The 26,581-nt window shown below is 37.6% G+C and overlaps 1 protein-coding gene and 1 long non-coding RNA gene across 2 annotated transcripts in view; one reads left to right on the top strand and one right to left on the bottom strand.

Annotated features, from left to right (window-relative positions):
• The first annotated feature begins 6 nt into the window (after nt 1-6).
• The window catches only part of Lonrf1 (LON peptidase N-terminal domain and ring finger 1), a 32,260-nt gene continuing 5,685 nt past the window's right edge, over nt 7-26,581 (top strand). Inside the window, exons 1-10 of the mRNA XM_004633280.3 lie at nt 7-227; nt 10,378-10,496; nt 12,128-12,250; nt 15,867-16,016; nt 16,520-16,760; nt 16,870-16,966; nt 18,261-18,375; nt 21,754-21,875; nt 24,284-24,442; nt 24,556-24,718. Of these exons, the coding sequence (XP_004633337.1) occupies nt 15,975-16,016; nt 16,520-16,760; nt 16,870-16,966; nt 18,261-18,375; nt 21,754-21,875; nt 24,284-24,442; nt 24,556-24,718 (939 nt within the window). The 5' untranslated portion in view covers nt 7-227; nt 10,378-10,496; nt 12,128-12,250; nt 15,867-15,974. The remainder of the gene's footprint in view (nt 228-10,377; nt 10,497-12,127; nt 12,251-15,866; nt 16,017-16,519; nt 16,761-16,869; nt 16,967-18,260; nt 18,376-21,753; nt 21,876-24,283; nt 24,443-24,555; nt 24,719-26,581) is intronic.
• Nucleotides 12,357-26,581, bottom strand: part of LOC111817277 — a 104,286-nt gene continuing 90,061 nt past the window's right edge. The window contains exon 3 of the long non-coding RNA XR_002821517.1: nt 12,357-12,573. This is a non-coding gene — a long non-coding RNA (uncharacterized LOC111817277). The remainder of the gene's footprint in view (nt 12,574-26,581) is intronic.

Below are 26,581 nucleotides of genomic sequence, written 5' to 3' on the forward strand. Positions count from 1 at the left end.
CGCCGCCAGAGCCCCCGACGCCGGGGCTGCCGGCCTGCGCCCGGCGCCCCTAGCCGCCGCCCTAGCCGCCTCGGACTTCAGGACCAGCGTCGTGCTCAACCACCTGGCCGAGAAGTGGTTCCCGGGCCAGCGCGAGCGGGCGCGGGCGGCCGGCCGGCTCGGGGAGCTGCTGCTCCAGGGCCGCTACCGGGAGGCCCTGGCCGCCGCCAGCGAGGCGCTGCGAGCAGGTGACGCGGGGGTGCGGGCGGGCGGCCCAGCCCTACCCTCGGTCCCCGACGGCCGGGCCCGGACTGGGTGGGAGGGGGCGGCGCCCCGGGATGCTTCGGTCACAATGGGGATCGCCCTCGGAGCCGCCGGTGACGCGGCGCAGGGAGGGGCGCGGGGTTCCCTCGGCCGCGGCGGGTGCGCGCGTGGCTCCGGGCGGGTGACCCGGAGCGGGGCCGCCCGGGCGCGGGATGGGTGTGAGCTGGGCGTGCGGGAGCGGCCCGGGTTTCCTGCCGCGCGTTTCCCGGTGATGGGCTGCTCGGATCCAGCCCGGAAGACCACAGCCTGGGCGGGAACAGGGTCCCCAGCCTAGGCCAGGCGAACAGCTTTTATCCTTTGTCGCACAAAAGTCACAGGGGCAATTGGAAGCCGCGGGAGGGCAGAATTGCATAAGCTGGGGGGGGGGGCGTTGTGTAACGAGTGACGTCCGGTGGGCGTGGCGGGAGCGCGCGCGGGCACCCCGCACCCAGAGGCCCAGCGAGCCGCTCGGTGTTAGCGCTGCCGAACGTGGTCAGCTCTTGCCTAAAGATGCCCGCAGAGTTCGTTCTTCGGAAGTTTCTGCATGCCTGTTTCAGATCGTACTTCAGTGTAGACATTTGTGCTTACTTTCAAGTGCACTTCGTTTTGTAATAGGTAGAGGCAGAGTTTATGCTGCACTTTTATTTTTTCTCCCTCCCCCTCTTAACACATAACCTATGAGGAAAGGTTTTATAGGTCTTTTGTGTGCTCCTTCTCCAAGAAGCAGCAGCTTTGGCTATGTTAGCGTTTTTTCTTAAAATGATTTTCAATGCGAAAGAAAGAAATGTCAAATTTAGGTAAAGTGAAGAGTTCTTTAAATCAGTTCTTTTAACAAGTTGGGATTTTTTGACTGCCCTTCTCAGGGCACGTTGTCTAAAACAATATATGAAACAGTTTCCACCCCTTAAGAGGGTGGGGTTGGTACTGAGGTTTAGTGGCGGGGCCAAAACACCCCACAAAGAAAAAGACAGCTCCAACCACGAGCCCAAAATGTCAGGAGTGTCACTGCTTCTGAATATGTTAGAAGACTGTCGTACTTTTGTATTGTCATGAAACAGTACTTAAAGGAGAAATCCTCATGGAAGTGAATAGGTATCTAAATACAGTATAAACTTATTATTAGGTAAAAAAGTAATTCAAACTATATGTTGGGTTTTTTATTCTTGAGTGCTTAGTCATGCTGAATTAGTGACAGTATCTTGAGTTAATACCTTTAGAGTTCAAATTACAAACCTGAAGTCTGTTCATTTTTCTTTCAGTATTTTATGGAGAGGAGGCAGTTACAAAATATTAGAACTATATACCCAGAAAAAAGTGAAACTATTTGATATCCAGAATTCTGGTACAGATGACCTAGTTGTGTGGGTGCATAAAGTTAGAATGGAGAAATGAACTTGAGTGTCCAGATCACTCAGTACTTAACCATGGTCTACAGGAAACAAGTCAGGACATCACTGTCCCACAGCTAGTTTTTTGTACAAGCCACCTCTGTGCTCTCCAGGTCTCCTAAATGTTGATCCAGGGCTTTGAGCCTTTATACCTCATCCAGGAAAAGTATTAAAATCCATTTCCAAGGAATATTTGTTGTTGTTGGTCACTAGTACATAAGAGAATGAGACTTACAGCACTGTTAGGTATTAACTTCTATAGATGTACTTATTTGACCTTCCTTTAAATTAGGCCCTGCAGGCCCTACCTAGACCATGGAAGAACATGTGAGTGAGCAGATTTACAGTTAAAGTCCAGCTTTACATTCAGTGGACAATATTTTAAGGAAGATTTTAGGCCTTGAATTAAGGATGTTATTTTTAGTAGAAAAAGACTCTGAAATATTTACTCTCCTTTTTCTTGCATAGACTACACCTGTGCATTTTTCATACTAGTTAATCTTATTTTTTCATCTCTAGAGTTTCGCCTTATTAGCTAATCTTTTTTCTTAATTTGTAGATCTTTCAAAAAAAAATCTCTAATTCCATACTTGAAAGTGTGGCTCAGTGGCCCTAATGAAGCTAAGCATTTTTTTTTTTTAACCTTTTGGATTTCTAATGTGTAGTAGAATAATCTCAAATTAAACAAACTATAGTTGGTAAAGGGCAAGTTTATATGTTTCATAATTTATGAGCTCAAATGAAGGATGAATATATACCTCAGTGGAAGAGAACTTGGCTAGCAGTCCTCAGAACTGCAAATAAATAGAACAATAATTTATGAGCCTAAATGAAAATGTTAGACAATGGGGTCAGAAATTTATTTGTACATTTTCAGGTTTTAACTTTGGTGTTCACAAGATAGCTAGATAGAGTACAGTTTTAGTTATGAGTGATACTGGTGTTTAAAGATATTCACTGTAATTTCTTCATAAATTTCTTACAATTCAACAAATACTATCAGCTAGGGGGAAAAAAAACCCTCGTTTACAGTTAGCTCACACATATTCAAACTTATCTGTCAACAGAAAAGGAAAGCTTTAAAACGTTTGCCAAAACTAGAAGTTCCCATTGAGATTACATAAGTTTCTGTTGCCTTGAAATATATTTAGATAACATTTAATCCATTGATCTTTTGGTATTAACTCTCAGATGTTTCATAACTTTCTTTTTAGTGTTCAAGGGTATTATGTAAAAGTCTTTTCTGCATTGAGTCTTTATACTCGAATCTATTGAAAATGATCCCAGTACGGAATGCCCTGTTTTTTGTTCTCAATGAATTTTTACACTGATTTGCTTTCCTCCTCTGTTCAGCCTTCTTCTGAAGACAACTGTATCATTTACAGTTTGAACTGATTTTTTAAAAAGTAATAAAAGTTATAATGGGGATGACATTTTAAATTTAAACTATTTGGGGAAGGAAATTAAATTGTTGTCTTTAATAATGTTGCCAATATTTTATGTTATCTGTAGCACTTGTTCCTTAGAATCTAATAAAGCCTTCCTGTCCTCTGGAAGGAACTGGAGGCCACTAGACACAGGGAGGGCAGTGATGACCTGGGACTAGAGCTCTGTGTCCTGGAAGGAGGTTGCCTAGAGAGGAAACCGTGTAGCCCCCTGCCCACTCTGACTTTTGCTCTGTTGCCAACCCATGTTTTGGTCTCCTTATCTGTAAAGTGAGCATAAGCCCTGCTTCCTGCATGAGTCAAAACATGGAAAGTACTTCAACAAGTACCATGGTAAATTCCTGCAACATAGTAAAGTATTTTTAGAATGTAAAAGGTATGTTATGGCTAGGAGATGACTTAGCTGCATCTAAATCTTGTGTTTTTTAATTCCTATCCTTTTTTATGTACTGCCTTAATATTACCAGAATAAAGGTTAAATCCTGATTCTAGTTTATACGTATTAACAGTTAAGGTTTTAGGGTGTATCAATGACATACAAATCCTACAGCTGTAATTAGAAAAAGATTAGTCAAATCATGGGTAAATATTAAATCCATGTAAAGAAAATATGATGGATTTTTAATATCTTCAGCAGCCCAGTGGGTTAATGTGAAGGTATTTAAATTTAATGAATCAGTAACTTATTTATGTTCCTTGCTATGCAAAGGACTGGAAACATCGAGAGTCATATGGTGCTCCCTAAAAATTTTCACTTCCATTATTTTAATTCATTCTTATAAGAGATCATGTGAGGGCCATGGAGATAGCTCAGTGGTCTAAGCACCTGCCTAAGCAAGGGCAGGGGCTAGGTTCAATCCCCAGTACTTCATGCCACACTGGCCCCATGCCCGGGCACGCTTAGCAGCCAGCAAGTCCGGGCATGGTGGCTTATGGCTGTGATCCCAGGGCTGGGGAGGCTGAAGGCAGGAGGATCACTATGAGTCTGAGTTGCGTAGTGAGACCCTGTACCAAATACATAAGAAAAAAAAAAAAATCATGCGGGGTAAAGGGCAAATATTAATATCCGTAATTCAGAAATGAGAAAAGCTCCAAGAATTGCAGGTGGCTTTTATTAAAGGCAATTAAGTAACCAACTTAGAACTAAAAGCAGCTATTGCTTTTTTAAAATTTTTTTTTTATTTTTTAAAGAGTTACCATGTAATCCAGATGACCTGTCAGTATAAAGAAGCCCTTTCTCTTTTAACCCTATAACAAATGTAACTTTGAAACAACCAGTCATCATTTTATCCCATCTGAGTTCCTCAGCTCTTTTCTGCATTCAGCCCATCAGAATATTTTATAGAATTGTTTGTTGCCCAATTCTAGGTTTGCAAATAAAAATCAATTTATCTTTTGGCACTCCCAGTGCTAGTTATTTCTTTGTGATAGAAAGAGGATGGTTTTTAATTGTTTATGTCCTATAATTTTCAATTTCATGAATAGACATTTTAGAACATTTATAGTCAGGAAAAAAAGTTCTCAAACTAGAGTAAGGAACAATTTTACTCCTACTAATTGGCACAAAGTGGGGGAACTATGATAGGGTACCATGACTGGAAACTCACTTTGGCTTTGCAAGACCCTGGGTATTGAAGGCTAGTTTCTCGTGATGAGCTGAGTTTTGTTTGCTAAATGATTTAGGGCTAACAGTACTAACAAAAGAAAAAGGGAAGGTGACCTGAGGTTCTTAAAGGAGTCAGATATTAGTGAGTGTCCCTTTGTTTAGGAAATAATGTCTGAGCTGGGATTTGAGGATACAATTATTGAAAATAAAAGTGGAAACTCAAAAACAAATTTTAGAATCATACTGTTCTATAAAGCTATGCATACACATAATGCAGGAACATAATAATATTAGCAAACAAATTGTGCTTTTGGTGTTCCAAGCCCTGTTCTAAGTACTTTACATAAAAGAACTTACTTTCTGGAGTAACTTTGGGAGGTAGATGCTGTTTTTAATGTAGAAACAAATAGCAAGAGCTCTGAAGTTAGAATCTTAAATCCTTCATTTACCAGCTCACCCTAGGAAAGCTATTTGAGCTCTCAATCCTCAGTTTCCTTATCCACAAAAATGTAAACAAAGCTGGATCCATATAGGATTGTTTGGAAGAGTATAAATCATTTAGAACCTGGCAAGTGGGGTTACTTAAAAACAAAAATTTAAAAGCCTTTTGATTTTATAAGTGAGGAAAGGGTGACTTTTGGCTTCTCTAGCACACAGTAAGTGAACAGGCCCAGCCCTGAAGCTAGGCGTGCTGATATTGAGGCTCACACTTTTGATCTGTGCCATGCATTGGGCAAGCTAGATGCTAGTGAAAGCATCTTAGGAAGAGATTGGTGAGTTAAAATATTGTTGGATGGAGAAGTTATCCAAAGAAGAGAACTGAGTAAGGAATAGTATGATAAGGAAGGAGTCTGTGAGCAAAGGAAGAAGACATAATATGGTTAGCTCAAACCAGTCATCTTTGTATTTTTCATTTTTTCAACAAATGAAATATACAGTGTGTTGGGCACTTGCTATAGCTAGGCACTGGGGGTACCTGTCATAGTTGCCCAGGCCAATCCTCCCAGCTGACCAGAATAGTGAGAGGAATTGTGTACTCCACAACCCTCAAGGTCAGGTAGAGACAGGAAATGAATATTGTTGACTCAAACTTGACTTAATGACATAGCTGGGGCTGACTGCTTTTTTTGGTCACCTTTCTTTAAAGTTTCTGTGGATGACAGATATACACTGTATCCTTAGAGTATTTAAAGGGCTTCAGTTAGTACATTTGACTCCTTTTAAGAATTAAGAAGGATTTGAAATACATGGGTTGGTTCTGATCTCTTTTATAAACTAATATAGTTTTCTGATAGAGCCATTCAGGATGATTTTTCCATTCACATTTGAAATGTTCAGTGAAAGCATTACCCATAAAGAGTTGAGCGAGTATTTTAAATTCTGCCTTTTGATCTCATTGTAGGGTGTGCACCTTCTGACTCCAATATTGACTTCTAAGGACATTATTTAAAATGCATCAGCGGCTTGAACATTTCTGTGTAGAAAGCCCATTTTCTACTTTGGTTATAATCAAGAATACTTTTTTTTTTTTTTTGTGGTACTGGGGGTTTGAACTTTGGACCTTGTGCTTGCCAGGCAGTGCTTATGCTACTGAACTATATCTCTGACTTTTTGCTGCTTAATAATTGACATATAATTTTTTTTATGTATTTAGTACAGGGTCTACAGGGTGTTCAGGGTCTCACTACATAGATCGGACTCCTAGTGATCCTCCTGTTTTCAGCCTTCCAAGTGCTGGGATTACAGGCCCGCACCACCACGCCCAATCTCAATTGCAGTCTCAGCACACCCCAGGGGTGGGGCCAGCATGGCACGCTGGGCTCTGCCTAAGCAGGTGCTTTAGTCCACAGAGCTATCTGGCTGGCCAATAATTGACATACTGATAAAGTATATTTTGATGTCTTTTGTGCAGTGATTTAGTCAAGGTAATTAGCATGTTCATCAATTTTAAGGATTAACTTTTTTTCCAAAGTAACCTTTTTTCCAAAGACATCGTCTCAGGCACCTCTTTCAGTGGTGCCCTAGAGAGGTGACAGACAGGTAAGACCACAGAATAAGGTAGATATTTGGCTTCTGAATGTACACTAGGCCAATTATAGAACAGCGGTAACTTAGTGCAAGGAGAAAAATAATTAAAATAAAGATGAGTCAGGAGTCCAAAAGGGACTGGGTGGCTTGTTTCCACAGTGAACTCCCTTTTGGTAGAGTGGAGCCTGTGTCTTGGGGATGTTGAAGTCCTTGAGCTGAGAGTAGAAAACTGCAGTCCTGCCCCAGAGTTCTGATGCTAATGTGCTAAGAGAAAAAAGGTGGGGCAGGGATATAGCTCAGTGGCATAGCACCTGTCTGGCAAGATTCTGAGTTCAATTCCCAGTACCCAAAAAATTAAATTAACAGAGTTTCAAAACAGATTAGTAGAGTTACAACAATTAATACATTGTATATTATTCATAGTAGTTATTCAAAATACAAGATACAGGCATGATATCTTGCCCAGAGAATATTAGCACAGACCTTTTCAGTGAACTAAGGAACTAGCCATATAACTATAACTATCTTGTGTATTAGTATACTTGTCTGTCTCTTTCTTTTTATCTATCTATCTTTCTTTCTTTCTTTCTTCCCATCACAGTTTTTAGTTTCTTACCAATTTATAATTTCTGTTGTATATTTTGGATCTTACTTACTTGTTCAGTTTCTCACACTAATGCTTACACATATGAGTAAACTCACATCTTTTTTTATCCATTCTTTGGTTCATGGGTATTTGTGCTTTTTCCAGGAGCTAGCTATTACAAGTTGTGCTGCTATAAACATGGGTGCACATGTATCATGTGGTGTGATGTTTTTAATTCTGGGAAGATATTTAGAAGGGGAATAGCTGAGGTGAATGGGACCTTTAGTTGTAGTTTTTTGAGGAATCTCCACACTGATTTTCGTAGTGGTTGCACCAATCTATACTCCCACCAACAGGGGAGAAGCAGTTCTTTTTCCACCCACAGCCCCTGCAGCATTGGTTATGGGTTGATTTTTGGATGATAACCATTCTTTCTGGAGTAAGATGGAATCACAGTGTTGTTTTAATTTGCATCTTTCAAATGACCAATGATGTTAAACAGTTTTTCACGTACTTATTTGCCATTTGTCTTTATTTGAGAAGTGTGTGTTCATGTCAGATGCCCATTGATGGATACCACTCATTCTTTGACTCTGTTTTGACCACTGTGTTTTCTGATCTTCAATTGTGCCTAACAAGTCAGTGTTATATTGTACTATTTCATAGCTAGGTTGTAAGCTCCACAAAGACAAGAATAATGTAAAATAGTTTTGGCATCTCCAGGGTCTAACTTTGTGCTACAGACTTTTAATTCTTGATTATTTCATTTATGTCAAACTTTTCATTTTTATTTATTTTTTGTTCAGAAATAATGATTTTTAATTTAAGAAACAAAAGACAATGTTCTAGGTGTGTGTGTACTGAGGAATGTTTATTCTCATAAAACATTAATGTGTTCTTTTAAAAAATCTTTTCATTCAGTGAAGACTGTGGAAATAGGAGAACCTGTACTGTAACAGCATGTTACTCAGTTGTGCTCCAAATTTTCTGATCAGGGAGATTATGGAGCCACAGAGGAATGTGATTGATGATGTATAATGTGCCTGGGGAGAGTCACATGGAGAGAAAACTTTCTGTCAGGCTTTCACAGAGAGCAAATTGGTCAAGCAATGGCCGTGACTCATCCACATGGCTGACACTGACACAGGATCTACAAAGTGCAGTACAGGGTTACAGGATAAATCCTGAGGGGACTTGACTGACCTTATCAGATACAAAAGTTACATTTCTTGTTTTATAGGTCTTGCTTTATCTTGGTCTTAACCATCCAGCAGAAAAGTATAAAAACAAGGTATATAAAGTAAAGCCATATTAATATACTGAGCTGTAAAAGGCTCTAGTCAACAACTTCTGCGGATAACCCACTACTGTTGTGGACTGCTGGACTGTGTTGGATTGTTTTGCTGAATTCAGGCACCTATAGTATTTAGATGCCAATGGAATACCCATCTCTGACAGGACTAAACAAAAAAAAGGGGGATACAAGGGAAGGACCATTTTGTATCTGTATATGCAGAATAATTAGGATAGATATACAGCAACTTTCGCTTAATTCAATGAGAAGAAAGATTTGTAGTAATAGTGTTTGGACAGGATATCCTGCCTGCTTCTTGTACTATGGATAACCACTAAGAAAATAATAATGTACAATATATTAATTATTGAAAATGTCCTATTAATCAGCTTTGAAACTGTCTCATTGATATTTGTTTCTCAATAAAATAAAATAAAATCTTTTAATTGATATAAAATTGAGCAAATAATATAATTCCAGTTCTCAGGCACCAGAAACTGAAAACTAATTTTTAGATAAATGCCAGCATTATCTGTAGCAAACCAGTCATTTAAGGGCTAATGCACTATTGAGTTTTGTTAAATTTATTTTTAGAGGTCTTAAGGGTCTTTATGCCCTTTTTACAATGAATGCTTTGATTTATAAATTAAGTTTTTTGATAGCCTCCAAGATAACTTTAAGAGAAGATTGAAGTTAATATAATCTGTAGATATCCTGAAACTTTACTTTTTTGTTAGGTTTCAATGGTAGGGTCAGTGTACCTATTGAAATTGACTAGAGCATTATAATCGAACCATCTTAGTGTCTGAAATTGTTAGATTGATTAATTGATTGATTTGGTACGGAGTCTTGCTTCGTAGTTCAGACTCATAGTGATCCTTCTGTCTCAGCCTCCCCAGGCTGAGCTTATAGGTGTACACCACAATGCCTGATTTCAGGGTTGGCATGGTGCGCTTGGGGTTCCAGGGCCAGCAGGGCATGCTGTACGAGGGATCTAATTTGGGTCCTTGCACTTGCCAGGCAGATGCTTAGACTGCCAAGCTATCTTTCCAGCCCTGATATTCTTAATATCATTGGCCAATAATTTATTTCCTCAAGTACAAATGTAGAAGGTAATAAAATTAACAGCTGAGTTTTTCCCAAGTATTTGAAAATAAGTGTATTTGAGATAATCTAATGCCATTCATGCTAATTGCAGGAATTAAATTTTGACCTCTTAGAAGCTGACTGTGATCAGCTCATTTCCTTGGGAATTAAAGCCATATCCCTTGTTAGATGGAGGCTTGGTAGGCCGTTGTTACTGTGAGACTGCCATGTAAATAGAGGCCATTTTTATAAATGAGGAGTTAGACATTAGGATAAAAAGCATAATATTTACCTTAAAAATCTAGCATGTCTTTAAACATTTAAGACATGGCTTTAAAATCTTTATAGGTTACTCTTTTTTAAAATACTATTTTTCATATGGGTACTCATTGTATAAATATATTTCTAGTATTCTTAAAAACAGTAGTTTCCCCCCCAAAAAAAAATAGTAGTTCCCTCCAGCAAAATATTCTGCTTATCATAATTTGAGAAAACTTCTAGATAAGATTCAGCATGTAAGAGGGTTGTACCTATCTGTTCTTAGTTTGTGAACTTCAAGTGGGCTACTAACTCTGAAATCAACTCATTTCTTAACCTAGTATGACAATATTTTGTGGATTATATATCTAAAATAATTGTATTCTTGCAAAATATTATTTCAGAGCCCAGGGACCTGACTCTGAAAATTTACCGAGCAGAATCTTATGCTGGTCTTCAGGAATTTAAAGCAGCCATTGAAGATTTAAATGCAGTTCTCTTTCAGCTTCCACATTGGCCTGAGGTAAAATCACTGTCTGTAGGTTGCATAAATTTTAAGATATCAGTTTAGGAAACTTTTGTTGTTGTTGTTAGGTTTTAACAAAGTGGATGATTGTCTTAAATAACATATAGCATTCTAGAAATCTAGGGCCAATATTTTGGGTAGGTAATATCATCTGATTAGTTTTTTAAATAATTGAAAAAGAACACCTTTGTTCTATAACCAAAAAACAAACTGAATTCATGATACAGGGGAAAAACTAAGATATTGTTATACAAAAATTTTACCAAGCACTGGGGAGATAGCTCAGTAGAATAAGTACTTGCCCAGCAAGCTCAGGTTTCTGAGTTCAATCCCCAGTACCACGGGGGGGGGGGGGGGGGATTACCAAGACATACAGCTTACTGTATTGTGAGTTGGATTCCAAATGGATTTCACTGAAGACCTATTAGTGGAAAAAACTTTATTCTTTTGGCTAGAAAATGTTTGAGGCCTTGTTAAAGGCAATGAAGTGACAGCAGCAAATATGTATAGTAGATGTGGGCTAAGAAAGTTGCCTTACTCCTGTGGTTTTAAGAAGATGTGATGAAGGCATAGAACATACGGTCTTTATGAATTCTGTTTTGTATCAGATTGTGAAAGCACATCAGTCTGCATTCTGGACATACTGTTGAAGACAGAGCTTACACTTTTTTGTGACTTTCCCCCCTTTGTTCATATTTTGTCTTTGAGGATAGTATAAAGATGGTCTAAAAAGTGTACACTAATGAGGAAAATGATACAGAAATCCCATGGTGTCATGAGTGGTTAGTACAAAGCAAATATGTATTAAAAGAGCAGTGGTTGGTTTGTAAGGTTTAAGATTGTTGAAAGGGAAAGAATCCTCTTAACTTACTACTGAAGTGGTATAATTAGAAATGTAGGCCCAGCCATTTCAAAGATAGCTAAAGAAAGTATTTGACTTGAACATTCTTTAGATTCTTCTGATGGTTTTTAATACTGATAACTGTGCATTATAAAACTTCTTTCACTCTAATCACATAAGGGAGCTCTGTTTAAAGCCTACCAGTTGATACTGTGTTGGACTGACCCACACAGTGAATTTTTTATTTATACACAATTAGTGAGGTTCTAGTTTTTCTCACAGAGCTTGCTGAACTCGTATGAGGAGAGAAAAGGGTTTATAAGAAACCTTATGTCAATAGTATTTTCTTGAAGAATATTTTGCCAAAGATACATTCCTTAATGATGTGAAGTATATTTACCATAAAGTCCTGATACTATAGTGAATATCATTTTCATATTTTAATCCTAATTAATACAGTCTGAAGTCAGTATAATTTTGCATATTATTTCCTCTTTTTCTTCCAATTTATAAGAAGTTGAGAAGTGGAGAAACGTGGTATTTATGGTCTTGACAGGTTCTAACTTGCTGGGAACTTTGATCAGGCCATTTTCTGGTTCTCACGCTCCCAAGGGATTCATTAGTGCTTTTTCAGGGCAGTGTGTAGATAAAGCTCTAAATTGCTTTGGCTTTGGTGTCATTTGGTTTCAGAATCAACACTATTGAGCACTTTTTTCCCCTTACTTGAACATGATTGTCTTAATGCAGTTCTGCTTCTAAAGGTTTTATGTGTGTGCTTTTGTTGAAGGTCTACTTCAAGAAAGGGAAAGTTCTCCAGGATGCTGGCTTTTTAGGTGATGCCTTACAACTCTTTCTTCAGTGCTTAGCCCTTGATGAGGATTTTGCACCTGCAAAGCTACAAGTAGAAAAGGTAATAGATTTTTTACCAGCTGTAATAGTTCAAAGGCAAGGGTAAGACCTGGGTCTTTTTCACAAGTGCTGAAGACAGTTTAGAAAGGAATGTAAGTAGTAAGCAATTGAAGAACAATTTTTTTATTGTCTAGGGGTAGGTTCTTTGTGTTGCCAATAAGGAATTAAAGTTAGATTGTGATAGTAGAAGTTTATTGAAAGCAAATGTAGGCCTAGGGAGTCTGTACCAATGGAAAAAAAAGGCTAAGCCAATGGGCTCTTAGGGCAGTGTGGTTTTCCAGTGATCTCTCATTTGCTTCTCCCTCTGTGGTGTGATCTTGAGCCCTGTGGAGAGAGAAATGGGCAGCTTTCTTAGATGACATTTGGGGTTCTGTTCATGTTTCTTTGCATAATGCCACTGTTTTTAATTAGATTCGCTTAATTCAATGCAGTCCCAGAACATGAAGGCTTAATTGCCTTGGACTCTTCTTATCTGAGGCCACTCTAGTGCTAAACTGTGTCTACCCATATCTGAGATCTTTCCCTGCTCTGGGCATTTTGGTTTTTTCAGCCACAGGAGCAGAATCAGGAGGTTGGCTAGTGGGAGATTTCTGGGTAGAAGTAGGTTGGTGAATGTCCTCTACTTTAGCTGGGTTCCTCTGCCCTCAGTGATTACCATCTGTCCCTATGTTAATTTGACAAGTGATTTTCTGATCCATAAACTTAGTATATTGAATTCTGAATGAAATCAAAACATTTCACTCACAGATACTTTATTTTGCTTCATTTAGATGTCCTCTAATACACATTGAATATCCTCAGTATTTTTGGTTAATTTAGATAATTCCTAATACAGGCTAACCATCCTAATTTGGAAATTGAGATGCTGTAAAGTCTAAAACTTTCTGAGTGCCAGAAATAGAAGATTTCCCCCAAGCTCTTGTGACCGGTTATAATCAAAACCTAATATGTGTGTAAGGTATACATGGAATGAATGTTGTACGTAAACCTGGGTGCTATCCCTAAGACATCTCATTATATTCATGCAGATATCTGTAGAAACAAAGAACAACAAAAAACACTTCTGGCCCCAAGCATTTCAGAAAAAGGGAACCCAACTTAAACATTGCTGGCATGATGCTCCTGTTCAGGAATCTTTACCGACCTGATTGCCTTTTGCTTCAGCTCTAAACTGCTTACTCTCAATGATTGTGAATAATATTGCCTCAGTCCTCTTGTTTTGCCTCACTTTTCTCAGTACTCCATGTATAACTTTCCGTAGTTCTTTGTGTGGTATGTTAGTAGCTACTTTAAAAAGAGGAGGAAAGAAGAGAAGAGAAAGGATGACTTCAGAGGAAATACTAGTTAAACTAGGTTAAATTAAGTTTTTTCACACTTGGTTTGGTGGCGCACACTTGTAATCCCAGTGCAGGCTGAAAACAGGAGGATCACTATGAGTCTGATCTGTGTAATGAGACCTTGTAGACCCTGTACTAAATACATAAAAACAAAACATGTATTTTACAGTTTAGCAAAAGTTTATATATGCATTTTGAGAAATGTATATAGCAATGTGACAGCACCCTATCAAAATAGGGAATGTTTCTACCACTCTAGAAAACCCCTTCATTTTACCAGTACATGCTCCATTCTGTGTTACTGTTGAGCTTCCTATTATCTTATTCAGATTTCTGTCACTATAGGAAGTTTGACTTATTCTAACATTTTATATGGATGGAATAATACAATGTATCATTTGGCTTTCTTTTTATCTCAGTTTACTGTTTTGTGATACAGCTAGAAAATTTTTTCTGTAACTGATGAGTCTGTTAAATCACACATCATTTTACAGTATTCAGTAGTAGTGACTTTCATTTGGATTGTTTTCAGTATTTTTTTGTTTTTTTATTGCAATGAATGAGGCTACTATATATATTCTTGTACAAGTCATTTCATAACCATGTATTTTTACACCTATTTGCCAAATACTTAGGAGTGGAGTTGCTGTATTCTAGGGCTAGTGCATGTTTAATACATTTATACACCAGAGGAAATGTAAGAAGGCCTGCAGCTTTTAAGTATTACTTTATTCCTATCTTTTATCTTTTGTGATACTAAGGATCCAGCCTCACATACACCAGGTGTTTTACCACTGAGCTACATTCCGGGCCCTAAATGTTTATTCGGTGGAATATTGCTTGAGCATTTACTAAGGTTGCATATTTTTATTTATACTGTTTATATTTTCATGTACTATTTTGTAAATTACTCTAATTTCTGTGTATTGGAGAGAAGATAGAGCTGAAAAACTGAATCTCCAAATACGGACTTTCAGAAATGTTCTGGGGCCAGCCACATAGCTCAGTGGACTAAAGCTAATGCTTAGCCAGACACAGGGACCAGGGTTCACTCCCTGGTACCATGTGTCATGCTGGCCTGCCCCCAGGGTGTGCTGGTACTGGGCATGATGGTATGTGCCTATAATCCCAGTGCTTGGGAGGCTGAAAATAGGAGGATCATTAGGAGTCCAAGCTGTGTAGTGAGACCCTGTAGACCTTATACTAAATACATTTAAAAAAAAAAAAAAAGAAATGTTCTGATGTACACCTAAAGTGCAGCTTATTGGCTGCCTGGAGGAAAAAAAATCAAATCTCTCTTACTTGTTTTGCAAGACAGGGTCTCACTATAGAGCTCAGACCAGCCTTGAGCTCTCAGTGACTCTCCTGTCTCAGTGTTCCACATGCTGGGATTCAGGTGTACACTTCCGTGCCCAGCTTTCCTTTTAGTTTCTTTGGGAATTTTAGATAGATTTCTTACATAAGTGCATAAAGTTTTGATTTCTGACTGTCTCTGTTAAATTCCTGGCTATTATAGGGAAGGTGCTATTAAGTGCTGCTTATCAAGTGCTGCCATCAGGTTAGTTGGTCAGTGATGAAGTAAATTTGATGTATGTCTGTCTTTTTTTTTTTTTTTTTGCGGAACCGGGGATTGAACTGAGGTCCTTGTGCTTGCCAGGCAAGCACTTATTGCACTGAGCTATCTCCCCAGCCCTAAATTTAGTGTAAATACAGAAAATTTTAGAATTTGTAGTTCAATATCTAAGTTCTTTCATTCATATAAACTTTGCAACACTTTAGTCCAATCTGAAAATAGATACTGGTGTGAACAATAACAGTTTTGACAGGATAGGGATCAGAAATATTTAGAAGTACATATTTTCTACAAAAAACTCATCTCTACAACTTTTATGTTAAAAAGTGAGACTATCTTTGATACCTTCTCAGGTCACTCCATATCTCTCAAAATTTGAATTTTTGGGGGCCAGGGAGATGGCTCAGTAGGATAAGCGCTTGACTGGCAAACGCAAGGATCTGAGTTCAATCCCCGGTTCCGCAAAAAAAAAAAAAAAAAAAAAAAAAATTGAATTTTTATTTATTTAATTATTTTTTGTTATGGTATGACTTGACCCCTCCTGTCATGGCCCATGTTGGTTTCATAAGACTTTATTTTGTTTCTCTGCTGCTAGTCAAAAATAATTTTTGCTACAGGTTTTCTAAAATTTCCTAAATATTGGGTACATTTAAATTGTATTCTTGACCACATACTATGTATCTTTCATTATTTTTATACTTCTACAGATTTTATGTGATTTATTATCACCTGAACACTTAAAAGAAGGCCTAAAGGAATCCTCTTGCAGTCCGTTACCCTGCATTAAAAGCAAACCTTTTGGTTTTCCATCAATAATGGTTGAGTGCCACTCTCCCAGTGAGCTTAGCTTAAAGCAGGTAAGGGGCGAGATGAGGTCATCATGATTTTGGAACATCTATGTCTTTACAAATTAAGATCTTTACTTTTCTAATTCCAACCATTAGGACCTATTTAAGTGCTTATTCCCTGTCTGGTTGTCTTAAAAGGATTTGTCTGTAGTCCGTCATTTATGCCAAAATGCTTTATGTAAAATATTTGCTTATTAATGACAGTGTTATGTCACTTAAATGTTTAGTCACTTAGAATACATAGAACATATTTATTTTAGTTTATTCAGTGTGTGAACAACTATAGTAGCATGGTTATTTTAATGTTTATTATTACATAGATCAGCTTGATATCCAGTGTACTGTATGTACGGGCAAAGAAACAGAGTTTTGAAATTAAAAGTGAATACTGTAAAATGAACATTAAACATGAATATTATGAGATGCTGGCATTTTATTTCAGTTTGATTCTTGGTGAGAGGAATAAAGAATAGTAAAAACCAGGCTTGTGTTTGTTTTTTGTATTTCTGTAGACTGAAGAGGTACCAGAGGAGCCTTCAGAGGCTGTTAAAGGAAGCTTGAACCGTGCTCAGTCCACACAGGCTATCAGTTCCACAGAAGGTCCTGTCAGAGAGGACTGCTTAAAAAGGGTGTCCTCGGAGCCTTTACTCTCTGCTCAGGATAAAGGTGTTCTGCTGAAAAGAAAGTTGTCTCTCTTAGAGCAAGATGTGATTGTGAATGAAGATGGAAGAAATAAGCTTAAAAAACAAGGAGGTAAAAAAAAAATTGTATTTTACTCTTGTATAATATAAATTCATTTATACAGGGTGGCTTTTGAACTTTTTCCTAAAGAAGAAACCCCTTTCTGTGTTCGTTTGAATAGAAAATCCCAGTGAAGTCTGTATGTTTTCATTTGCTTATGGCGATGTCCCAGAAGAATTAATAGATGTATCAGACTTTGAATGTTCGCTGTGCATGAGGTAAGCATATAACATTTTATAGAAAGTAAACATTTTTAAATATAATGTAAATATAATAGCACAGATAATAGGCAATGTAAAGTAACAGTATACTGGCCTAAATAACAAAAGTACTAATGTGGATTCTAGTTTTATGTTCTACCACCTTAGAAAATGTCAATCTCTGAACCTCAATTTTTCTTGTCTAGAAAATAGGGCTAATATGTGCATAGCCTGTTTTACTGTGTTGTGAGACTCCTGTGGCTTATAAAATAAATAAAATCTAGGGAGTTGGAAAATGCTGCCAAAGTTACAGATATTATTATTAAAACTTAGTTGTATCTGTGGTTTTAGATTTGGGTAAGAATTCTGAGTATTTTATGTGTCTTTTTTATGTCTGTCTTTTTTATATTAATCATAAACCTTTTTCTGTGCTCAGTTCGGCAGCATATATACTAATCATAAACCTGTTACAATATCATTGGATAAGGCTTTCCATTATGTAGAATACCTGTGATTCTAAAATATTGACAGTTTTCATTTACATAAGTTAAGGTAGGTTTAAGAATTCTTAAAGAGTTAGGAGGTCTGGGGTTGGTCAAAGTTAGGCTGGGGTAGCTGGCTGTATTCCTGGTCAAGTCTTTTAATTTTCAACCTTGGTTTAATCCTTGAAGTAAGGGGATTAGGCCAGATGATTTATCAAGTACCTATAAATCTAATGTTTCTAGGGAATGCAGAAGTGCCATGTTCCAGGAAATAATTAGAAAGTTAATAAAATCAGTTTTTCTGCCTTGAATATTATATCTATTATTAAGCCTAATAGTTCTTTTAGGGTTCAGTAGTAGTAATAAGATTATTCTTTTTATGAATTTTATTATAGTAAGGCTTTTATATTCCTGTTAAAAGGATCAAGTTGATAAAGTGGTAGTCTGGCAGCTAAGTGTAAACTAATTATTAATGACATACTTCACATTATTTATTTTGCACTAAGTTCTTGAAATTTGGTGTTTTTTAACCCTTGCTGCATGTCTCAGTTTGCTGCATTTCAAGTGCTTAGTAGGCACATATACCCAGTGGCTGTTACGATAATCAGTGCAATTCTAGGCCCTGGGCTGGATACCTTTGTTGACTGAGAACTCTGAAAGGGTTCAAGAGAGTTTTGTATTCTTGGCAGTGCCCCTTCCCATCTCTGCTTCCCTCCAGCCGTCCTCTTCCTCCACCAAGTAGAAATTAGGGTCATGGTTCCATTACTAGTCAAAGCTTTTCCAGTAGATGGTTTAATTTGAAAACTAACAAGTATTTTGATTAATTTCAGATTGTTTTTTGAGCCAGTGACAACCCCTTGTGGACATTCATTCTGTAAGAATTGTCTTGAGCGCTGTTTAGATCATGCACCGTATTGTCCTCTTTGCAAAGAAAGCTTAAAAGAGGTAAATATTGTATTGGTATCTGTTGGTTTTAAGTTTGTCAACATGATTTCTTTTCAGTCATAGAAGTAATAATTATCATGTTCAGAATGAGTTAAATTATGCAGGTTGATATTTTATCTATAGGTCAATGCTGAAAAAAAGTGAAATTGAGAAAATAGGGAAAAAAAGATAAGTACTAAAGACCGAACCCCTTTGTACCTAATTTTTTAACAAGAAGGGTATGCTCTGTTGCCTGAGGAGTAGCTTCTATTTTCACGTTGAAGTGTTGGGGAAATCCCTCAGTGCCTCTAGCTCACAGTACTGGGTCTGAGTTGAGGCCGCTTCCAGCTTCTCTAGCATCTATAACACTGTTCATTCAGTAGAACTTCCTGCACTGATGGAGATGCTTTATCTCTGTTCTCTAATATGGTAGCCATTGTGTATGACAGTCAAGTCTTTGAATTGTGGCTAGGCTAATGTTACTGAGAAACTGGCTTTCATTTCACTTCCTTTAAATTGAACTAGGCACAGACACCTAGTGGCTTCCACACTGGATAGGACAACCCTGGAAGTGGTAGGTCGACAGGAAGAGAAGAGACCTTTCTTCTTTTTCTTTCTTTCTTTTTTTAATTTTATTTATTTATTTTTGGCAGAACCAGGGATTGAACTCAGACCCTTGTGCTTGCCAGGGAAGTGCTTATTCCACTGAGCCATCTCCCTGGCCCCCGTTTTTTAAATTTTAAACCTATATTTAGTATAGGGTCTACAGGGTCTCACCACACAGGTTAGATTCGTAGTTATCCTCCTGTTTTCAGCCTCCCAAGCACTGGGATTGCAAGCACACACCACCACACCCAGTTTCAGTCCCAGCTTAGTGTGCCCTGCAGGCTGGGCTGGCATAGCAAGCCTGGGATCAAACCCTGGTCCCTGTGTCTGCTTAAGCAGGCACTTTAATCTGCTGAGTTATCTGGCTAGCCCTAGAAGAGGCCCTTCTTGCAGTAAGCAATCGGCAGTAATAACCTTTGACAGAGAAATCACTAGGTCTCAGTGGCACCTCCTGTTCCTGAGGGAGGACAGCATCTTTTCCACTCATGCTTGAGTGCATGGAGATCAGCCAGGGTCCTGACAACCCCTGCAATGCTGAGTGGCAGCTGCAGTGGAAGCACCGAAGGGGAAAGTGATTCTGTCTGTGTGATGGATCCAGATTGTTTAACAGAAAGAAGGGTCATCCAAGTAGAATACAAGACTAATAAAGCCATTTTATAGAGAGTTACTTTTTATAGAGAGAGTACAACTCTATAGAGAGCTTAGGGGTATTGTTATATTTGGCATGTGTCATACATACACATCAATGTGCTATGTGCAACAAAAGCACATACAAAATGTTTGCAGTCAGAAAATAGCTATTATTAAAGAGTTTGATGATCACTTTCTCAGCTAATGTTTTTTGCTTGCAGATCATGTACTCTGAACATGCTATGTTTCCAGTCTTTCTGGGTACTCTCAAGTGTAATGATGCTTTTTTGTTGTTCAAATCAACTTTATTGCCTTCATTTTTATTCTTAAAAATGTTTAGAGTTTGAAGAAAAATACATTAAGTATATTATTTGAAAATTTACTATTTAAAAATGCTATCTTATGTGTATTTTGAAACATCAATTGTAAATTCTAAATATTTATAATATGCATTTGAAAATAATATTGGTATGCTCTGTAGTTTTACATTTTTCCTACTTGTCATTTTATTTTATTCACTTTTTCCTTTTAAATATTTTCTACAGCAGCATAATGGTACAGTGATTTAACATTTCCCTATTGTTTTATATATATACTATTCATTTTTGATGCTTTCGTGGTCATTTCAAATTAATGGCTGTATTGTCTTTTACTGTTTCCTTTGGTTAAGTTCTTGGGAGATAAATTACTAGATCAGAGGCTATATATAAATCTCTTAAATTCAGTTGTCAGATTGGCAATGCTTTTACGTATGCTCAATCCTAAAATGTTACACAGATTTAGACTGCTGTCAATAGTGTAAAAGAAGTCCTATTTCCCTAATTTTAATTGTATAGGCATTAAATTTCCAACTGTTTAATAGAAAATCATTGGAGGACTGCCTTTGTAATGTCTGTAATTTGATTAATCTTTTAACTTTCCTGTGTATACTCTGTATACTATTCTAAAGAGTACATATCTCAAATCTGTATAGCCTGATGATTTTTAAAATATATTCCCTCACTAGTAGCATTTGTTAGAAGTACAAAATTCTCAGACCCCACTCCAGGTCCACTACCTCAGAGCTGCTGGGGTGGCATTCAGCAGTCTGTACTGTGGCACACAGTGACTCTTCTCAGGTTTGAAAACTGCTTTTTAACCACTTGCTCAAACTCTTACGTTTCCTGGGCTATTCTGCATTGGATATTGACAGAACTCTTATTGTTGATCTACAGGTTAATAGATGGCTTCTCTTTGTCTTGTAATTATCTCCCAAGAGTTTTTCCTCACTACTTGTTTTTAATAAATACATGTTGGACTTTTTTTTGTGCATTCACTCTGACCTGGTCCTAAGCAATTTCTAGTTTAACTACAGAGATCTAGTTACTCATATTCATGTATTAACAGTACAGAGATGGGAAGTGCCTTTCACCTGGTAAAGGCAATAGAATGTGAGGTCTTAGTGTGACAGAGCAACAACTGGGGAAGGCTTCATCTTGAAAAGTAAAATTGGAGCCAGACCTTGAGACTTTTTATAGGCAGGAGTGAGATACATAACTTTTATCTGCTAAAATAGAGACTAGCATAGAAACACAGGATGACAGTTTTTAAGAATACTTCAGGAATAGCACAAGTGTAGCGTTTTTGTAGGGGGTGGGGATCATAAAGGAAAAGCAGTATCTTTGTGGGACTAAGTGCTAGTAAGTGGCAGTGAAAGGAAAACTTGTTTAGAGAGTTGCCTCCAAAAATGTGGACCAAAACAATTGTTCTGCTTTTCTTAAATCAAGAAAGTGCATTATTTTCTTCATCTTTGCCTTCTTTTTGTTTCTTAGTTAGAATGATAGTTTCAGTATCAGGACATGTCAGGTGGAAATGGCCTTTGTTGTGGGAGATGGCAGGGGCAGGGCTGCCTACTGAAAAAGGAATTTTGATTATAGCAGGATATATTTTCATCTACAGTGCTTGGTTCAAGTTGCACCTATCTTTTATGCTCTTGAGCAAAACCTCAGACAGACTGACTTGAATAGTATCATCATTCTAATGTTCCCCCTCAGTAATTAAACTTACTCAGAATCGACTGTGTAAGTATGAAATAAAGGCTTTCATATATCAGTTAAACTGTTTTGGCTGTTTTATACTGTAGGAAAAACTACTACTGGAATGTAAAATAATATTGTTTTTTAGTATCTAGCAGATAGGAGGTACTGTGTCACACAGCTGTTGGAAGAATTAATAGTGAAGTATCTGCCTGATGAACTGTCTGAGAGAAAAAAAATATATGATGAAGAAACTGCTGAACTCTCACAGTAAGTTTCTTCTCATAAAAATTAATTTAAACTGTGAACTACATCCCCTGAAAATAGTGAAGAGAAACCTTCCCACAGTAAGCTGGGTCCTGTCTTTAGTTCAACTAATCTAGCAAAGACATATTTTAAAACAATTGGTTAGCTCCCCTTGTCCTTGGCAGACAATTTTTTTAAGAGTCCATTTGGTAGCATCCAGTTGTTCAGCTGGTTGAACTGACAGTTTTTGAGCTAGGGCAGGAACTTCTGCAGTGACATCAGGCAGTGGAATGGGGTAGAGAAGGGAGCAGGTAACAGTAACACAGGTGATGACAGCAGCTGTCATGTATTATGACAGAAGAGAGAGAAGGTTGAGAGTAAATGGACCTAGTTAGCAGGAGTTTTTTCAGCCAAATAGAGGTTTGAAAGTGGGGAGCAAAGACTGAATTTAGAGCAGTGACTAGGGTCAAATCCTCAGTAAAGGTGCTGACTGGCAGCAGAACTAAGTTAGTGTAACATGAATGAAACAGTCAGAGGGTACTGTGGGACTTAGTAGTACATGCCACTCTAGCGGGACAGACGCCTGAGGGGAGCTGGGTGCATTGGACTTGGGCTTTTCTTGCCTTCTACATTTTTCTCTTGGAATTTTCTCACCTTTTCCATTAATGTCTTTCCCCCAGGTACCAGTCACACGGGTGTCTGAATTTATTTCACAGGTTTTTAACTTATTAACACTGTTTCTTTCACTATCTTTTAACCAAACACAGTATAGGACAGTATTTTGAAATCATGTGCTATTCTTATTTAACTTTTTGTTTCCATTATTTTTCAAAACATAAATTGAGCATTTTTCTATGTCATACTTGGTTATAAATAATCAGTTGTGCCCTTAGACTTTTCTTTCCCAGTGTGTGCCCATCAGATGTCTGCAGGAGGCCAGGGACCTTCAATAGGAGAAAGCTGCCCAGTCTTTTGTTGACGGAATTGATAGTAGTGTGACTGTCTATGGAACTGATATTTCAGTGTGTGAGCTTTCTGATAGAAACTATTCAAATGTGAGGACTCTGAGCCTTTTTGATCAGTCATGAAAAGTGAGATTTAAAAAGCTGTTCTTAGACCTCTGAAGTCTTAAGCACAGGAATAGAACCAGAAAGCCCACAGCAGAGTAGAAGGGCCAGGCAGAGCTGAATGTGGTGGAGAGACGGGGGATAACCTGCGGCTTCTGGGTGAACTGTTGTTGGCACATATTTTAAGTGTTTTATTAAGTACTATGTTTGCATAACTGTCATAGTAATTTTAAAACTAAAAAGCTAGCAGAAGAAAGGCTATCTTGTGTAAAAGGAATCACCACTGGTATTTTGGCATATGTTCCAGCCTTAATACTATATATAAAATATATTTTAAACAATGTGGGAGCATATTACATGTTTTGTTCTATAGCCTTCTGATTAATAAAATTATTTCTTTCATAATATTGTTATTTTTAAATTAGTGCCATATACATCACCATTTAGTGGAAAACATGATACTCTGTTTTAGGGGTACAGCATACTTTACTCATCTCTTTGTTTTCAAATATATATATATATATATATAGTCTCACTACCCAGCTGGGACTCCTCCTGCTTTCAACCTCCCCAGTACTGAGATTATAGGCATGTGCTACCACACCTGGTCTCGGGGCTCTGCACACTTGGGAGTGGGGCCAGCAAGGCATGTGGTGCTGGGAATTGAACCCTAGTCCCCGCACTTGCCTAAGCAGGAGCTTAGTCCACTGAGCTATCTCACTGGCCCTTCAATTATGTTTTTTTGACAGTCTGAAAAATCTTAAAACTTAAGAATTTTTAGGCTGGGCATGGTGGCACAGGCCTATAATCCTAGCTCTTGGGAGACTGAGGCAAGAGGATTACTGCAAGTTCAAGGGCAACCTGGGCCACAAGTTGAAGGCAGCCTAAACTGTGTAGTGAAACCCTATCTCAAAAGATTTTTAAAAATTGTCTATATAGGAGTTCATTTTTTTCTTATTGTCATCTGAGAGTAACTATAAGATTTTTGTGCATAAAATCCTTTTAACTGGAAAGCTGGGGGATAGCCCAGTGGAATAGGATAGCCTAGCAAGCGCACGGTCCTGAGTTCAATCCCTAGTACCACCAAAAATAAAAAAAAAGTAATAAAATCTATTAACTTTGTCCAGTATTTAAAAATATTTTAAATTGACTTTGAATACACAGTACTAGCTTAATAAACTGATACCTCAAAATTCAAACTTACAAATAAGAGGATCATGAATTTTTAGAATTAATACTATATATATCAACAGGAATTTACTGAAAGGGATGCTGATTCTTGTTCTTGCCAGAACATTAAAATCACAGGAGAAGTGATTTGTTTTTATGTCTTGTCCTATAATAATAAAACTTCTTTTCCTTCAGCTTGACCAAGAATGTTCCAATATTTGTTTGCACTATGGCCTATCCCACTGTGCCTTGCCCTCTTCATGTATTTGAGCCAAGATACAGGTTGATGATTCGAAGAAGTATACAGACTGGAACGAAGCAGTTTGGGATGTGTGTTAGTGATACACAAAATAGGTATGATTTTTGTGAACTTAGATATTTATATGTACCTGGGAATTTTCTAAGAATGGATAAAACTTGCGTTTGTATATTTGAACTTTGATCTTAATCAAGAGTTTTTCTTTTAGCTTTGCAGATTATGGTTGTATGTTACAAATTAGAAATGTTCATTTTTTACCTGATGGAAGATCTGTAGTTGATACAGTCGGAGGAAAACGGTTTAGGGTTTTAAAAAGGGGAATGAAAGATGGATATTGTACTGCAGACATTGAATATCTGGAAGATGTTAAGGTATGTAAAGTTCTTCTCTCCTCACATACTCTACTTTGTGCTGGGAATCCTGCAAGCATATAGGCTGCTATATTCAAGCGTATGAACCATTTCTTGTCAAAGACCCTCATCACTGCTACTTATGTGCATTATCTCCCACTTAGTTTTCTTATCTTGCTTTTGCATCGTACACTCAGGAGAACCTGGGGAGACTAAATCTGACATCCTCTCTGTTTCTGCATGTTTACCAATCAGTACAGTACCTAGGTTGCATTCTGTGTCCCTATGCTTGTGTTATATGCATGGTAGTTACTTAACAAGAATTTTACAGGATTGCTAATCCCTGCCTTGTGTCATTGAGCTCATTAATATGAAATCTGGCATAATTAGATTAAACTTTGATGTAAACACATAAAGGCCTTTAGGAATTGTTTTATACATTGATTGTTCCTATACCAGAGATATATTAGTTAAAAATAAATTGAGTTAGACACTGTGTTAAAATCCTAAGGCATTACAGCTAAGCCACTGTTAGTATACATACTGCTGATATTTTACCTTGGTAGGGTTATGTGTTTCTTTGACAGGGTTAATGTGTTTCTTTTTATATTTCTAGGACCTAATTTATCAATGATAATTAGTAGGAGTGCTAGGAAATGGCTTGTGATGATGTTGTAAATGTCAAATTGAAGACAGTTTTTGGGTGGAAAGGCATAATAAAATCAGATCTGATACTATCTGTAATCATAGATTATACTGTTTTATACTTTCTGTAATCATAGATATTGCACTAGAGATCTTACAGATTGCCACCCATCTAGTTAAGCCCTTTATTTCAGTTACCATTTATTCAGTGTCAGTATAAGACATTTTCACAAACATTATTGCCTTGAATTTTCACAATTATGTGAAATAGAATATGAAAAAATATGATTCAGAGATGTTAATTTTCCCAAGCCTGTGTATTAAAATGATTGAAAGCAACACTCTGACACCAAGTTCTGCACTTTATTGTGACACTGTCTTACCTCTGTGATGAACTGGGTCTGATACTGTCTGTCTTGTCATATTGTACAGGCCAGAAGATACTTTGCTCTGGGTAATAGGCCAAAAACCTATGTGGCTGAGATTTTGAGTTGATAGAGTTTGTGTTTTACATTTGCTTGGTAAATAGTATGATCTACCCAAGGCAAATTTTAGTTTTATCCAATTTACAATTTCATTGGATTTGATGGGCAAAAGTTCCTTGAGTCTGTGGTGTAGGAAAACACACAAAACATACAATAGAGGAGCATGTTAAAACCTGTTTAGAACATTTATTTGATATTTAGAAAATTGAGTTCTGTATTATGTATGTGGTCTTAAAAGTGTCTAATTTTTTCTTCTCTAAACATTGTCATCTATTAAATGATTTTCTTGTCCATCCTGGAAAAGCTTTGCAAATTTGCTTTTTTACACCTATTTTTTTTTTCTTTTTTTGTAGCACTTTTCTGTGACTTCCAATATGAAATTTTTTTAATATTATGACAGTAATAGTGTTAACTTTAAAGGCTTCCTTTTAAATTTTCTGTATGCTTTCTGGATGTTGCCCATATCCAGCTCAGAATCAATTCTTACCAATCCTTGAATTTTGTGAGAATGTAAAGGTGGTATTTTTTGTTTGTGATTGTTAGTGTGTGTGTGTGTGTGTGTGTGTGTGTGAGAGAGAGAGAGAGAGAGAGAGAGAGAGAGAGAGAGAGAGAGAGAAAGTGATTTAGCAACTTACAAGTTTAGTTCTTTGTTTTCTTTTTTTATGTATTTGGTCTCACTACACAGCTCAGCCTCCTGTTTTCAGCCTTCCCAGGGCTGGGATTACAGGCGTGTACCATTGCATCCAGTCTCGGC

Source organism: Octodon degus, unplaced genomic scaffold, assembly GCF_000260255.1.
Source record: "Octodon degus isolate 3935 unplaced genomic scaffold, OctDeg1.0 scaffold00053, whole genome shotgun sequence".
Lineage (NCBI taxonomy): Eukaryota > Metazoa > Chordata > Mammalia > Rodentia > Octodontidae > Octodon > Octodon degus.